Source organism: Podarcis melisellensis (assembly GCF_964234715.1).
Source record: "Podarcis melisellensis genome assembly, chromosome: 3".
NCBI classification, from domain to species: domain Eukaryota; kingdom Metazoa; phylum Chordata; class Lepidosauria; order Squamata; family Lacertidae; genus Podarcis; species Podarcis melisellensis.
In genome coordinates, this window is record NC_138530.1 from 57,932,663 (window position 1) to 57,949,766 (window position 17,104).

The following is a 17,104-nucleotide window of genomic DNA, read 5'->3' on the forward strand; positions in this document are numbered from 1 at the left end:
TCCACCCACTAGCAAATAAATATGTAGCTTATTTTGCAAAGTAAGTAACCATAGCTATCTTCTTCTTTGTGCAAGAACAGATGCCTCAGGTGGGAGTTGAGCTCTCCCTTGTGGCTGAAACTGAGGTGGGAATGAGAGAGTTCCTGGTATAAAAGCTAAGCTCTGAACAAGAGAAGAGATGAGGGACTAGTGAGACACGTTAGCACTAAAAGTCCAAACCATACTGAGGTAAAAAACAACAACACTGACAGCCAGGGAGGGAAACTACCACAAAGGCACTCCGCCTTAGAAAAAACACACATACAAAACTGACAAAAATCACAAATGGATTAGAAAGAAGAGGCCAGAAAGGCAGCACAAGCTGTGTGAAACAGAGAAATCAGATTGTGGCTTTCCAAGGGAGAGGCACACAGCAACTTCTTTGAAAATGTCAACATTTCCTGTCTGCAAGCACAGGGAGGAACAAGATCCCAGTTGGAAGTGTCCTGTTGCCCACTAGAAAACAGAGAGTTCCTCTGCCGAGGCTTAGCCCTACCATGAATTAATTTATTTAAATATTTAAAACTGTATTTTTCATAAAAGATACAGCAAGGGGGTATACAACATACAAAGTGACAATAGCTTTGATAAAAGCATAAAGGTGTGTTTATTTATTTAAATATTGAGGTAGCGTAAAAATAAATGCTTATTTCTCAGCCTCAGTAACTCCATGGAAACAATGGCCCTGACCTATTTTACAGGATTGCTGTGAGGATTAGAAAATCTGAGAAGGTGTGTAAATATTTAAAGCGCTATTTTAAAGCACTATTGCTATGCTTCTAACTCCTGGATCAAAAGGGTGTAGCAGACTGGCACATACCCAGCAGGAAGACTTATCACAGCAGCTTTAGTGGCATATGTATGGATCTTCAGGATTAATTGTCCTGGCGCCAAATTTTTCCATGAGAATTTTTCAACCATGAGTAATCCCTTGGGCAAAACATGGCCTTCTTTTTGTGCACTTGCTATAAAATAAAAGTATACAGATAACTTGTTGTTATTTTTATCACCAAAATGTAACCATTTCCAATATCTTTACATATGCTGAGGATTTTATTTATACCCTGCTCATCTGGCTGAGTTGCCCCATCCACTCTGGGTGGCTTCCAACACATAAAACATAAAAAAGTCAAACATTAAAAACTTCCCGATACAGGGCTGCCTTCAGATGTCTTCTGAAAGTTGTTCTTAGATATAACTTGTAGTTTGTTGCTTGTAAACCTCATAGAACATGATTTATATCTTATAAATACATGATTTATATCTTATAAATAATGCTGAAGGGACTATGTGTACTATGTGCCTTCCTTAAAGCCTAAAATAGAAAGCTTAGTAGTTGTGTGGACTGGGAAGCTCTAGGAGATTAATGTAGGGGGAATGGTAGGGACGGTGGTGAAGAGAGCAAGCAGGGCTGCAGACCCTAGAACTCCAGTAACAACTGAGCCGCATGTAAGGTTTTTTTATTCTGACATTTGCCTTGAGGCTGTTTTCAATTGCAAATTATGGCAAGCCATAAAAGCAGCCTCAAATTATTATGAAGAGGATGGAAGTTGATGGAACTTTGATTTGTTTGTTAATAACATGTGCCGTTCTACTACAGACTCTGGGCTTAGGAACAATTAATTGCATCCAAGACTTTCACCAAACACTCATGAGAAAGTTGTGTGTCAACATAGGAGAAGATCACAAATACTGCAGCTCTAACAGAGTTCTATCTTTGAGTACCTCTTTGTGAAGAAAATCACAAGAATCAATACTTGCATTACCTAGCTATTTGATACTGATCTTACCTCCTGATTCCCCCCAGTGTACTAATGCAGAAAAGCTAACCAGGATATCAGTAGGCTTCAAACTATCTACAGATAAATAATAGACAATATGATCGTCCACCATCTGTAAGGAAAAAAAGAGTATCCATGTTTATTATTTATCTAGTGTTGGAGCAACTAGTATTTGGCAGCATTTGAGTTATATTTTAAACACTGTTTTTCAAATCAGTGTATGATATAAAGTGAACAATGAAAAGTCATCAAGGAAAACCTTAGGTTTTGCTTCCCCATAACATTTAGTTTCTATTTTAATCTACTGAAAAAAGTTAAGTTTATCCTAAGAATAATTTTGTGTATGGCTTCCTACAAGGGCTGCTCATTAAAGATTTTCCCTGACCCACTTCTGCTATCGTAGGAGGATGAAATTGTACATGTATACATCTCTCCATAGGTAACGTGGTAATTTGTAGCTGCATAAAGCGATGGGAGAAGTGTGTGACTCTTGCTGGTAGCTATGTAGAGAAGGACTAATAACTGTGCCCAGTTTCATTTGCCTCAGTCCATGGGAAGTACATCAGGGGAAATCTTTAATGAGCGCCCTTCGTAAACTACTGGTCTAAATATTTTAAAAGAGAAGACACAAAAGCTAGTTAACATGAAGCAATGGGTTTAGGAATTCTGCAATTAGATTTTACTTAATTAGCACAAAATACTTAAACATAAGGGACGCAGGTGGCGCTGTGGGTAAAACCTCAGTGCCTAGGACTTGCTGATCGTAAGGTTGGTGGTTCAAATCCCCGCGGTGGGGTGAGCTCGGCTCCCTCGGCCAATAGAGCGAGATGAGCGCCGTAACCCCAGAGTCGGTCATGACTGGACCTAATGGTCAGGGGCCCCTTTACCTTTACCTAAGAGTTCATTGCTTAGATAAAACCTCTGATACACTTTAAGGGGTCCCTTTACCTTTACCTTTAAAAGTCACTTATCAAGTACCTTTAAGACCCTGATGTAACTATTAGTATTCCTTTGTGCACAGTATCCCTTTTAAATAGCCAATGACCTTAGTTAAAAGTTCATCATATCTCTCGTGTTATTGTCCAGCTCATATGTCAGCCTACTATACTATACAAACCACAAAGAGGTTTCAAAGTATTCTGAGTGAATTGATGGCAGAGGAAAAATTTAAAAATACAATTATCTAAACTTGTGTTCATACAAAACAAGGCTAAGGGAACTAGTTTCCCTGTCAGATCCAGACTGAAATTCTGCAGTATCTCTGATCCCAAAGTATCATGATAACATTGTTTTTAATGTCTGTCATTTATATTTTAGGATTTGTATCAATTATTTCTGTGCAAGGTTTTTGTAGATAATAACATTTTACTGGCGAATGAAAATGTTTACAGAATGGATACAAAACTGGGATTCACAATGCCGTTATAGTTTACAAAGAGATGAATAAATCATGTAGTCAGTGCACTTACTCTAAAATCTGACTTCTGATAGGTGTAGCTATAGGTATTTGGCTTGTGGAAAACATATAAATTCCTAAGGAAAGCAAACATCATTATTTTAGCATTAATTATACAGAAACCTCCCACTCATGCTGTGCATCACATTTTACTGAATTATAAGAGAACGGAAACAAACCATCAGGATTCTTTGAACAGTTACTCAGTATGTTATTACCATCTAGCAATAGAAGTTAACTTCCAAATTACATGAGTTTCTGAAATTGAAAATGTGAATAATCTGTCACCATTCTGAACTGCAAGCAGTAATTAAGTCTGTTTCCATTGTTCATTTAGGCTACAATCCTGTACTCCATTGCGGAGAGTAGGCCCCATGGAATTGAATGAGACTTGTTTTTTAATTGATGTGCATAGGATTGCACTGGTAGTTGTGGTTGCAGCCATGACAGAACTCTTCCATTACCCCTTTATCATGTTCAGGTTGAATTTAGGATGTTTATGAGCATCAAATCTGATGTAAAAAATATAACCATGTGCTTAGGATTTCCCTAAATGCTAAAATGTTATGTGAAAGGGCCTTTTTACTTGTACATTTTTTTCATTTCACTGTAACTGTGTTTTCATAAATAAAATAATATTTGGCATTTTAAGTCAATTATGTATGAGGGAAGAATGTGTCCAGTGAGTCATTCTTATGTCCAGGAGATGTAGAACCAAAAACCAATGTGAAAGCATATAGAGTAAGTTCAAAGAACCTGGTTTCAGGTATGGGGCAGCAAGAGGCAGAATGGCAAGAACTGCAAGGGACCAAGAGCTCTGGGGGGGGGGGGGAGTAAAATGGAGCTTGCAAAAGTGCTTTTGTAACCAACCAGACAGGCCTACAGACCTATGGGCTGAGATGACATCTGTGACCTTATGGGTCTAGCCATTGCCATTGAGTATGTGCAGCTTGTTCTCTAAGTAACAATGGAGGGGGAATGCTAGGAGTTTGGCAACTGCTTTTGAAGACAATTATTCTTGAAAATTGATGTTAAATTTATTAAAGAAGGTTATCAGACATCACAGAAATCTCTTACTGGGCAACATTCATTGTTGCATGAGTGGACTTTTGCTTGCACAATGGGACTTCCCCTTTTTCTCTGCCATCATATCCTCCCCAAATCTACTCCAGGGGGTCCCTGAACCATCAAGAACAGCTTTTGAATGTATGCAGAGGACTGCAATGGGAAGGAAAGGAAGGGAAAGTTCTGTCACACCAGTAGAAGTCCATTCTCCTAGTGGTGGCCACCACTGGCCACCATCCATTGTCTTAAAGAAAATACAGCATAATTTGCTAGGAATCATCAGATGGCAGATTTATAAGAAAATCTGCTGAATTTCTAGTATGTACCACAGGGACGGAGGATGCCTTTTGTGTAGCAGCCATGAGTCACCTACACAAATTTGAAGGATAATTTGCAAAAGTCCACAAAAGAAGATATAGCCTCTGTAACAATAATAAAAGCATGCCTTACTGAAAACTAACACAGAAATCTTCATAGTCCATCCATATTTCCTTGGAGATGGGGCTCTTTTCTGATTCAATCTCTTCCTGAGATTTATTTCCTAACTGGTTATTAGTAGGTTCTGTTGATTCTGGCATTGGAGCTGCTTCACTACTTATTTTTTCAGTCGATTCCCCTGCACAGATAAGGGGGGGGGGGAGATTTCCTTAAGTTTACACTCAGAAATGAAAGACTATATTCTACTGGTCAAGTTGAGAAACATAAACAGGGCAAAATTATCCTAGTAATTTATCACAAAGCAACTTAGCAATACTGTATATGTATACCTGTAACAGCCTAAATCCTCACTGATTGCTGTGAAGCTGCATGCACTACAAAGGCAAATGCTTTGAAGATAAATGGACTGAACTATTCTTTCTTCTCTTAAAAAGGTAAAGAAAGGGGAGAGATTGAATTTCTAACTCCCAGAAAGCAGCAGAGTAAGGCAGCCTTCTTTAACCTGGTGCCCTTCCGATATTTTGGAATACAACTCCAATCAGTCCCAGCCAGCAACACTGTACAAAACATCTGAAAGGTACCAGGTTGGGAAGGGGATGTTTGTCCAGCAACATAAGCACAGATGAACTATCAATACATCAGAAGAAAATTTTCAAAAGCAGAGAAGCATTTTTTAGAATATACACCAAGACAGCTGCTAAATAATGACTGAATCCAGGACGATTTGTCCATAAAGCGTGTTCTCCATTAACAGAGAGCACGTGTTGCGGTTGGGGGAACAGGCCACCTTGCCATGACTAGGCAGTTTTGGAGAAACCTAAGCCTGCTAAAGGGTTAAGATTGGGTACTGGGAATTGATTGTAGCCAATTTTAGAGGAGGGGTCAGAGTATATAAATATAGAGGACAGACGCTGGGCCTTCCTCTTGGCCGTTTTGCATCGGATCAGGAGCTGCGCTGATACGGTTGTATACTGCCTTGCTTTCGATTTCATTGGGCCTAGTTAAGTGGGCTGCCACCCCATCCTTTCCCTGCCTTAATTTTCCCCGTCCCCCTTTCCTTTTCCCCCTCATCTCTCCTGTGAGTTAATTTTGATTTTCTATTTAGTTTCTTATTATTTTGAAAGCAGGGAGAGCAACCAGTTTAGCCAAGGCTTGAGGGTGGGCTCCCCCCCCCCCCGCCTTGCGGGCCCTGCCTTCGGGCTGGGGCGCCGGGCTTTCGCCTTAATTACGGAGCGAACGCTGCCGGCTACCCGCGGCTGTTGAGGCTCGGCTTTGGATCTCTCCCTCTCCCGCTGATAGTGCGCTCGGGTCGGGGCCTAGTGCCGGGGAGACGACGGGGGTTTTGGCGAGTTCCTTGGGCCTACTGGTGCTCCCGTTGGGCCTAGGAGCCCTCCCCCCCTCCTAAGAAACCGGAGTTTTCTCCCTTACCTTTTTTTTTTTTTTTTTTTTTTGCGGCTTCCGGCCGCCGCGGCGGGACGGTGTTTTTTCCCGGCCTCTTCCCGTGCCGCGCCACGCCCGCCTCGCAGCGAGTGTCCTTCGGGCCTTTGCGGCTGCGGGGGCCCTTCTTTTAAATTCTCCGTCCGCAGCTGCCTTTCGGCGCGAGCGGCGGAGCGGCGGAGGAGTGCGGGCGGCCTGACTTGCTGCCGGAGCTCTCTTCCGGCGGCGGCAGCGTAGCCGGGACGGAGCGTCGGCGCTGGGGGACTGGGCCTCCTTGATTGCCCTGCTTCCCTCTCGCTTAACGTAGCGGGGCCGCGTCCCCGGGATCGGGTGCGGCTGCCCGCGTTTGCGCCCGCCATTTTGGTGCCTCCGTCGTCGTGCTACCGCGCCTGAAGTTTCCCTTGGTGGCTGTTGCCTTCTGGCTGCGCCACCTGGTGGCCAATTGCGGTTATTGCGGCCTGGGCCACCCGGGGGGCTCCCCCTGGTGGCGCAGTGAAGCACTGCGCCTTATTCCTGGAAGGCCTGTGGGGCTCTCCGGCGCCCCCTGCTGGTGGCACATAGGCAGTGCAGCCACAATCGGCTTAATTGTTTCCTAGCTTCTACCGTTTAGTGCAAAGAAATTAAAAGAATAATAGAATAATTGATATTATTTAAACTGAATACAAATACGATTCTAAAATAAATAATTAAATATACTGTGTATGTTTCTAATTAGATAGATAGATAGATAGATAGATAGGCTAGACTGCCTGGAACTTCACTTGTGATTGTACTATTCCCTTTAATTATATTCAGCCCCTTGTCTGTGGCCACTAGTGACGCTTGGCTCTGATAATAATTGACTCTCACTTTGATTCCTAATAGCAGGTATGGCCCCTAAAAAGAAGGTCGCTGCCCGTCCCGGCCCAGCCTCTGGTGCGAAACGGCCCATTAGAGGTCCATCGCAGGCGCTTCGCTCTCCCACCCCAAACCAACCGGTGGGACGTGTGCAATCTTTGGTGGACAGTATGGCCGGCGATCCGGTGGCCTTGTCTCGCTTCGCAGCTGAGATGGATGGTTTTCTTCAACAGTGCTCTGCTCAGCCTTCAACGTCTGGAAGGCGCCCTCCCCCAGTGGTGGCACCATTCCCAGCGTCGCCGTCATCTAGTGATGAGGAGAGAGATGGCTCATCATCTAGGGGTTTGATGACTGATTCCCAGTTAGCCCGTCCCCGTGCCTTACCTGCTGCTCGCGGACGTGCACGGAGACCGCGCCGTTCCTCTGGGAGGGCCGTGGGAAGAAGAGGCCCTTTGGCGTCATCCACCCGCCAAAGTCTCCTCACCCAACCTTCGGGCGAGGTTGCGTCAGGTTCCGGTATCTCACCTGTTGTTTCTCCTCACTCAGCTCCTGGTACATCTCACCTGAGTCCTGATTCTGAGTCTTCCATTGAGGACAGTTTGCCGGTTCCTGCCAAGAAGTCTTCAGGCGGTAAGCGTCACCGCAGGAGGTCTTCCCGGAAGCGTGCCAAGCGGAGGAGGGGCGACTCATCTTCCTCCTATACTGGTACGTCATCCTCCAGTTCTGATGATGAGTCTAGCGCTTCCAGGGAACTCTATTGGGGTTTTGGTGAATCGGCTGCAGGTCTTCCTCGGTGGGCTTGGGAGCGTAGGGCCAACACGCATCGGGCAAGGTATGGTGCAGTTCAAGAATGCAAGGATGGTGTGCTGGTACCTGACGTTAAAGTCTCTACCAATTCCGCCAGAGACATTATCCCAGGTTCGCATTTGTCTACAAAACTGCGGTCCAGAGTTTTGAATGGTCGTTATGTGGACATTTTCAAACTGGCCCCTCCTTCCGAGGACCAGGAGAAGGGGACTTCAGCGAAGAAGCGCCAGGGTGCCCTAGTTACAGACAGGACTTTCGAACACTGGCTTGATTGTTTCCAAGTCTTTGCCGGAGTGGTCGTGGCGGCTTATCCTCGGAGATCCCTCCATCTGATAGTTTACTTATCTATTGTTCGCTCCGCTTTCACCAAAGCTGGTGAGAAGGCTGCGATAAAATATGATGAGAACTTCAGGCGCCGAGCTGCCAAGATTCCTTCAGCTCGATGGGATCGTAAGGATCTAGACGTGTGGACTACCTATGTAGCTCCACTCATCGAAAAGAAGGTGTCTGAACCTCAGAAGCAGAGGGCTTTGCCGTTTAGGCCTAGCCGTCGCCTGCCATGCTGGGAGTTTAATAAGGGTTCCTGTCAGCGCCAAGGGTGCAAGTATGCCCACATGTGTGAAAAATGCAATGGTTCGCATCCGGCTTCCTCGTGTTATGGGAGTAGGCGGCCTTTTCGTGGAGGAAAAGGGGGTTCTCAGCAACCCCCCAAGCAAAACACCCCTCTCCCTTCCACATCAGGAACAGGAAAATAGGGTATTGACCTCCTTGGCTCATTCCCCTGTTCGTTTGCCGGCCCTACAATTCTGGTTGCAGTCATATCCTAATAGGGTCGCTGCAGGTTACTTGAGTGATGGTTTTTCGGTTGGTTTTCGGATTCCGGTAGCCATGCCTCCCGTGGCACGGAATCCTTCTAACCAAAAGTCGGTTCGCGAGCTGCCCGAGGTTGCTCGCAGGAAGATTGCGAAGGAGTTGGCCATGCATCGCATGGCTGGTCCTTTTAGTGCCCCTCCCTTCCTCAACTTCCATGTCTCCCCATTGGGTATAGTGCCGAAGAAGGCGCCAGGTGAATTTCGTTTAATTCATAATTTGTCAAACCCCAGAGGTACCTCAGTCAATGATGTTATTCCTCCGGAGCTCTGCTCCGTGAGGTATGCATCTCTTGATCAAGCAATCAAGATGATTAGGAAGTTTGGCCTGGGTGCCCTGTTAGCGAAATGTGATATTGAGTCGGCGTTTCGCCTCCTCCCGGTTCATCCGGATGACTTTTGGCTGCTGGGTTTTCAGTTTGAGGGCAAATTTTACTTTGATAAAGCCATGCCTATGGGCTGTTCTATTGCCTGTGCTGCGTTTGAATCCTTTAGCACCTTTTTGGAGTGGGCCCTCAAATTTAAAACTGGATTGGGTGGGGTCACTCATTATTTGGATGATTTTTTACTGGCCTCCGCTCATGACACTGGCGATTGTTCGGTGTTGCTGCACGCCTTTGCTGAACTCACGCAAGAGCTGGGGGTCCCGCTTGCAGCAGAAAAGACGGAGGGCCCATCAACCCAGCTTACTTACTTGGGTATCCTGCTGGATACAGTTTCCCAGACTTCTAGCTTGCCAATGGACAAGCTGGTAGCCTTGAAGAAAGTCATAGAGGAGCTACTCCCTTTAGAAAAGGTATCTCTTAAACAAATCCAGTCATTACTAGGGCACCTAAACTTCGCGTGCAGGGTTGTGGCGCCTGGGCGCCCCTTCTGTTCGCGCCTGGCTCGGCTTACGGTGGGGTTGAGGGCCCCACACCATCGCGTGCGCCTTTCCAAAGGGGTGAGGACTGATCTTTCCATATGGTTGGAATTCTTGGAGGAATTCAATGGGGTGTCCTTATGGCAAGACACGCTGAACTTGCGCAATGATTTTCAGGTTCAATCGGACGCTGCAGGTTCCCTGGGCTTCGGCCTTTACTGGAAAGGGCGTTGGTGCGCCGAGCGTTGGCCGCCTGCGTGGCAGGGGGGAGAGATCACACGGGACCTAACATTTCTCGAGTTTTTTCCCATTGCAGTGGCGGTGCATTTGTGGGTCGAGGAATTCAGGAACCGTCGTGTCTGCTTCTGGACCGATAACCAGGCGGTGGTGAATGTGCTGGCAAAGCTGTCTTCACGCTCACCCAGGGTGTCGGCCTTATTGCGGGTTTTCGTGTTGCATTGTTTACGCTATAATATAGTGTTTTCTGCACGTTTTATTCCTGGGGTGTCTAATGAAATTGCTGATGCTCTGTCCCGTTTTCAGATGGAGCGGTTCAGACTTCTGGTTCCAGAGGCACGGATACGTCCGGAATATTTCCCGGATCATCTCTGGAACCTTGGCAGCAATTAGTTTTGCAGGGAGTAGCGGCATCTGTTTCCCCTTCTACTCTTAGATCTTATACGAAAGCTTGGTCTGATTTTTTGACGTTTAATTCCCGGCCGGCCAGCGATTTAAGAGGCATCCCGCCCACCTCTTCAGAGGTGTTAAGTTATTTGGCGCATTTATTTCAGCTGGGGCGTGCTGCAAAAACTATTAAAATACATGCAGCTGCTATAACGTTTTTCTCTAGAACAGTTTTCGACAAAGACCCCTGTGCGAAGTTTATGGTGCGCAAGGCCCTAGAAGGCTGGGGGAGGCTTCGCCCTTCCCAGCCAGTTTCACGGCGCCCCATCTCTTTTGACTTGTTGAGTAAGATGCGCAAGAAATTGCGGGAGGTGTGCTGGTCGGCGTACGAGGCTCGCCTTTTCTCAGCTGCCTTTTCTATAGCCTTTTTCGGAGCCTTGAGAGTGGGTGAGCTGGTATTGGAAGATCTCAGGGATGGCCGTTCCAGGGGCCTTTTGCTACGGGACGTGCAGTTGTTCCCTGCAGAGCTAAGAATCACAGTTAGGAACTCAAAGACGGATCAGGAGGGTAGGGGTGCTCTCATTCATCTCCCTGCTACGGAAACAGCTGGCCCTTGCCCTGTAAAGGATGTCGGCAAGTATTTGGCAGTGCGTGCCTCAGGTGATGGGCCTCTGCTTCGGCATGAAAATGGGTTGCCCCTAACGAGACGCCAGTTTGCTCACGTGATGCGAAAGGCGATTCGGGCCTGTGGTGGCTCGACTGATGGTTTTGCCCCGCATTCTTTTAGGATTGGGGCTGCGACGACGGCTGCCCACTGGGGCTTGTCGGCCACTAGAATAAAGGATATGGGTCGCTGGAAGTCGAACGCGTTTCGAGGTTATGTCCGTCAATAATTTTGGTTACTTACAGTGTCGTTTTTTGTATATCTTAGGTCTGGAGGCTGTCCGCATCTGGCTGGTGGGGCACAGCATCGTCCATTGGGCTGGTGTTGCAGCACAACAGTCCGGACTGGGTCCAGATCTTGGCTTCCCTCCACATGTTCAGCTATCGTGGCTGTCCAGACGGGGAATGCGTTGGCCGGAGTTCCTGCCACGGATCCGTAATCAGTTGCGTTTGGAAGGGCCCCCAGCGGCTGTGGTGGTACAGCTGGGTGAGAACGACCTGGTATCCACGGACTGTCTTTCACTTCGTGCTGCAATTTTGGGTGACCTGGAGACGTTGCGGGCATGGGTGCCGTCAGCAAAAATATTTTGGTCTAAGCTGTTGCAACGTCGCATTTGGTTGGGCAGTCGTCGCCCAGCAGCCACAGAAAGGGCCAGGAAACGCGTCAATGCAGAGGTGGCAAAGAAAGTTGTTGAGCTGGGTGGTGACGTGATTTCCCATCCAGGAATTAAGTTCCAGGCGGCATCACTCTTTAGGGCCGATGGTGTGCATCTTTCAGCCTCAGGGAATGAGGTTTGGCTGGGTGCAGTGGTGGCCAAGCTGAGGGCTTGATTGGGATGGTGAGTGGTTTGGCGGGGAGCTGTGGGCTCCATGGCGGTTAGGCATTGGTTAAAGTGGTGCTTGGAGGGGTAAGTGCCTACCCCTCCAAATGATGCGGAGGGAATTCCGTTAAAGGAATCCAGGGGCTTGCCATTCTTTTGTCCTTGTTCATGGCGTTGGACTTGGGCCGTGCAAGCCCCACAGGAACATGAGGGTGAGAAGTGTTAGACTGTTGCCCGGCTTCACTTTCTCACCCAATACTTGTTTCCCCACACTGGCTTCCGTTGGTGTCCGGTATGCCAGCTCTGTCCCTGAGGGCATGGACAGATAGTCATAACCAATGCCTACGCAACCACTCACATTTTGTACTTGAATAAAGTTGTGGCCAAAATTATGCCAAAAACCCAAACAAAAATTGATGTGTGAAGTGTGAATTTTTTGGGGGTGGCATTGTGGGACTCAACACGCAACCACTTGAAACAGGACCCCCAAGCCAACATATTGCTTGCATATTGAAGATTTCATACATCTTCAAAAAGAAGAAATAAATTATTTGAAGACTGTGAATTGAAATGAAGGTTGTGAAGCTGTGAGCCTTTTAAACCCAATTCACAAAAATGAAAACATAACCATTATGCTTCACCTCTAGAGGGCTCTCTAGGTTAGCCCTGAAGCATGCTGGCAACAAATGCTTCTCTGTTTTACCTAATCTCTAGTAAAGAAGTTACAGGATACAGGGCTGTCAATGCACATCCTTGAAACTATCTTATATACCATATTTTAAAATAATTTGGGTTTTTTTTGTTTTTAAGAGACAAGCCCAACTGAAGTTCTGAAAGCATTGTGCTCCAGGAATCCAATCTGTGCTAACTCTGATAAGAAGGGAGCTGAACAACATTTCCCAGATCAATATGACAACCTGAATTTAGTTAACTGGCTTTTGCAATTCCCTAGTGTTTGGTGCAGGTTTTGGCTCAAAAAGTATTAAAATACATTTTTAAATGTGTATTTTGAGAGAAAGCAAGTTAAGAAACGCGGATTTTGACAGAAAAGGCCTATTTAATACAGCCCCCCTAAAAAATACAGGTTAATGTGGAGATGCAATAAATGTAATTAAAAGTGAACATAAGAAAAAGTGACACAGAACAGAAATAAACAACCATCCATCCCTAATGACGGTAGGTTACTGCTATGTGATGTTTCTGTAGTTATATGATAACACAATGTGAAATGTTAATACACATGCTCTTTTGAGAGAGAGAAGCACTCACGTACTATGTGCATGTTTTGTCAAAGGTCATGAAGCATTAAAAGAGATTAGGTATTATTAAGAGGGCTTCAGAGAACACAGAGCTTTAGCATTTGGGAGTGTGACACAGGATTGGTTCACATGTAAACCAAACCATGGTTTAGCATAGTTTTCCCCAAACTGAGGCTCTTTAAATGTATTGGACTACAATCCTATCACCCCCCCCCCCGTAAGCAAAGTCAATGGTCAGAGATTATGTCAGCTATAGTCCAAAATTATTGGAGGGAAATACTAGTTTAATGTGATGCAATATCAGAAATTCCTTTTTACCAACTGCTTATTTCTCTGGCAAGTTTTCATTGCTCTTCTCCCCCTATAATTTTGCATTGTAAGACACCTTGGAACTAGCTATTTATAGAATTTTTACTTCATTTATAACTAAATAACTGAATGAATTAATAAATATTTTCCTATTGAATACAGCATTCATTATTCACAATCATATTATTTACCTCTGGTGGATCCTTCCATAGTATGTGGTGCAGCTAAAGTAGATTCCTGCAGAGTGGGGAAAAGTTTGTTTAGAACAATACTGACAAAATAGCAAAAAGCAAAATAAATTAAATGTGTCATAAATTAGAAGTGTCATAGAAAGCTAGTTATCTGTAGCAAACGTCCACAGTCTGGCAAACCTCACTACACACTCATTTCCATGAGACTGTGTGTGCATGTGCACACATGTGTGCTAATGTTGGCTTCACTGCAGGATGTGAAGCAATAACTGAAAGCTTAAAACAACCCTGTTCTTGTCCCTAGGGACAACTCTTAATTCAGAAGTATGCTCAGCCATCTACTACCAAATTGCCTTTTGCATGGTGGCAGATTTAGGATCATGCCCACCAATTCCAACTGTTCTGCTCTCAGATCAATATAGTACTGGAAGTCCAATTTAAGGGAATATTTCTGTATTTTTACAAATTGTGTCTTCCACATTACAGTATGCTCAATAAAGGTTATAAAATGATAGAATTTGGAATCCAGGGTACAGTCGTACCTTGGAAGCCCAACGGAATCTGTTCTGGAAATCCGTTTGACTTCCAAAACATTCGGCAACCGAGGTGCAGCTTCCGATTGGCTGTAGGAGCTTCTTGCAGCCAGTTGGAAGCCACACTGGATGTTTGGCTTCCAAAGAATGTTCACAAGCCGGAACACTCACTTCCGGATTTGTGGTGTTTGGGAGCCAAAACGTATGAGTGCCAAGGCGTTCGGCTTCCAAGGTTTGACTGTACAGCCCCCAGAAGAGGGATAGTGGAAGCTGAATTTCCCAACTTATCCACACAGTCCCTTAAAGCCTCTCATGGGACTTGGGAGACAATGGTAAATGGGACAGAGGTATATATAACCTGCCACTAGTCACACTAGTCAGCCCAGTAGCATTTTGTGCTTGATAAGCATCCTGTTTTTGCTGCCCACCTGGGACTGCAAAAAAACAGGACCAATTTCAAACCCCAATAGGTTATACATGCATGGCTGGTAGGCTGAGCTGTGCTTGCTTGGCAAGTTGTGCAGGACTGATCTAGAATGATTTGTGAACATCACTTTTTTACTACAAACTTCAGATGAATCACAGTCTTCAGATTTATTCAAATGCAAAGAGAAAGAGCTCAGCAACATTTTTCTTTTTTCAAAAAACTGATCATACAGGAAGTAGTGTACACAATTTTTAGCAGGAACGGAGAACAACACATGCAGAGTAAAATCTTCACCTGAGAAATTTCTTCTGTACTCGTTAAATTTGAATCTCCAGAAGAGTCAATTATGCTTTCATCATTTTCAGTGACAGCAGGAAGACTGGATGCTGGAAGAGATCCCTTTTTGAATGTAGAAGGTGGGAAATGGCTAAATAAAACACAGATAAATTAACATTCATCTCTAAATAAAATGTATATATTAAAATGTCCAGTGGAGTAACTCTACTCCATTAGCAGTTACCATAAAAAGAAGTCCTACTGGAAAATAGGGAATATCCAAGGGAAATTAATTTAAGTTCAGAAATCAAAAACACTTCCTTTCACTTTGAGGAGGTGAGAGTTACTAATGAAGCTTCTAATCCTGGTACCTGTTCTATAAAAGAAGGTAGACTTTTTTAAGAGCAGAGGCTCTGCTCACCAGAGGCTGGGCTAGCTGTTCCAAGGAAGTGGGAGGCCTGTTTTAGGCTTAGTCTGGGTTCATTGTTTATTGGAGCTACATTCAAGCTTTCCTTGTCTCACTGCCAACCTAGGTGCTACTAGGAGCTATCCAGGGTACTACTTATCTAACAACCTTGCCGGTTTGCTTCATCCATATGTTTTGGGACAACTCCCATCATCCCTAGCTAACAGGACCAGTGGTCAGAGATGATGGGAACTGTAGTCCCAAAACATCTGGAGGGCTGAGTTTGGGGATGACTGATCTAGGCCTACATTTTCCTTTGTCTGGCTGTGCCTTACTGGGCCTGGCTTCCTGAATGGGAGCTAATAATATGTGACAATGAGTCCCTGGAATTTGGGTCTAGCACAGGCTTCCTCAAACTCGGCCCTCCAGATGTTTTTGGCCTACAACTCCCATGATCCCTAGCTAGCAGGACCAGTGGTCAGGGATGATGGGAATTGTAGTCTCAAAACATCCGGAGGGCCGAGTTTGAGGAAGCCTGGTCTAGCATATGCTACCACTTTGGGCAAGAACCTTGTCTCCTGGCTGAAACCACTGCCTGGGAGAAAACAAGGGCATCGTGTTGATTACCATCCATTGCATTTTTGAAGCATAAATTGTAAGCCATCATTTCTGGTAGTTATTTTTTGTGATTGTCTTTTTTGTTTTTAAATCTGTTTTTAATGTTGTATTTAATTTTTTTGCAACCTGCCCTGGGACCTTCGGGGAAATACACATTAGAAATTAAATCATCATCATCATCTCCAGTTCCTTATGTAGCCCACCCCCCTCGCACATGCATGCTGCCTCTCATGCTGCTCTAGGGAATCTCCAAATCCTCTGGTTCAGTTTTTCGGGGGGTGGAAAAGAATCTGAGAAAAGTGCCTCTCCTTCCCCTAACATGAATGCAAGTCTGATTCCAACACATTGTCTTTTGGACATATAGGAAGTTATATATGTCTAATGGGATTTTTGAAGTTCAGGTTTTTTTAAATTACAGCATTACCATGAACTTCTATGAATACAAATCACTTGTGGCACATTTCCCCTCCTTTCCTCCCTTTCTTCCTCTATTGATAAACACACCCCTTTAATACTTTGTAGTGTTAAATTGTTGTTGAATTAACCTTTATTGCACAAAATATCATTATTTATTAAATTTTATGTAACGCTTGATTGTAGGTTTCCAAATATAATTCACTGAAGCCCACTGGTTCATATACTTACGTGTCTCTTGGTATTGGCATTGGAGAAAGTCTATAGCTCAGAAACGGGCTAGCAAGTTCAATGAATTGTTCTGGCTTTTTAATGACAGGTTCTGGAAGGTAAAAAACAAAAACAAGAGTTCTTCATAGTTTAAGAAACCCTCCACAAAAAACGACTCTCATTGAAAAATAACAACCTGAATCCAGGGAATAGTATATTATCTGCAGGTTCTATACAAGACTGCCTTTCATTCGGGAAGGTGAAATATGCACACAGACAAACATGGTTAGCAGGTTTATGTTAAAATGTTAACAGCACAGATTTAACAAGGAAAAAATATTCTTAATGTTGTAAAGGACATCAGCCTCACCCTCATGGCAGTACCAAAACAATGACCCAAACTGGGTGATCCCCTTTCATGTCACCCCTTTGGGGTCAGCCCACCAGCAGCAGTCTTGCCCTGTGGGCAGGAAAAGAGGCTCAGATGCCTAGAGTCCTCCAGCTGGTTCTGCTACAGCTGTAAAGCTTCAAAGACAGATGTTGACTATTAGGAGCTCAAGGGAGGGATAATATGAGGGTAATATTCTTATCTGCCACTCTCTTTTCTCACTGGTCTGGCCCAAACAAAGAAAAAGTCAACATTCCTCCCAACAAAATGATAACACTTTCCACATTGCAAGTTTCTGTGCCAAACCAGAGAAGTGTCCTATACTATATTTTGTGTATGTAGGTGTATTGCTGTGGGTCAGATTGCTTTCAGAA

The 17,104-nt window shown here is 44.8% G+C and overlaps 1 protein-coding gene across 3 annotated transcripts in view; it reads right to left on the reverse strand.

Moving 5' to 3' along the window:
• Positions 1 to 17,104, reverse strand: part of ADGB (androglobin) — a 65,726-nt gene that overhangs the window by 29,694 nt on the left and 18,928 nt on the right. For all 3 annotated transcript variants that reach the window (XM_081905126.1, XM_081905125.1, XM_081905127.1), the window contains 7 exons: positions 16,364 to 16,454; positions 14,713 to 14,845; positions 13,459 to 13,504; positions 4,792 to 4,957; positions 3,290 to 3,353; positions 1,830 to 1,932; positions 860 to 1,004 (listed from right to left, as the gene is read on the reverse strand). In XM_081905126.1, the coding sequence (XP_081761252.1) occupies positions 860 to 1,004; positions 1,830 to 1,932; positions 3,290 to 3,353; positions 4,792 to 4,957; positions 13,459 to 13,504; positions 14,713 to 14,845; positions 16,364 to 16,454 (748 nt within the window). The remainder of the gene's footprint in view (positions 1 to 859; positions 1,005 to 1,829; positions 1,933 to 3,289; positions 3,354 to 4,791; positions 4,958 to 13,458; positions 13,505 to 14,712; positions 14,846 to 16,363; positions 16,455 to 17,104) is intronic.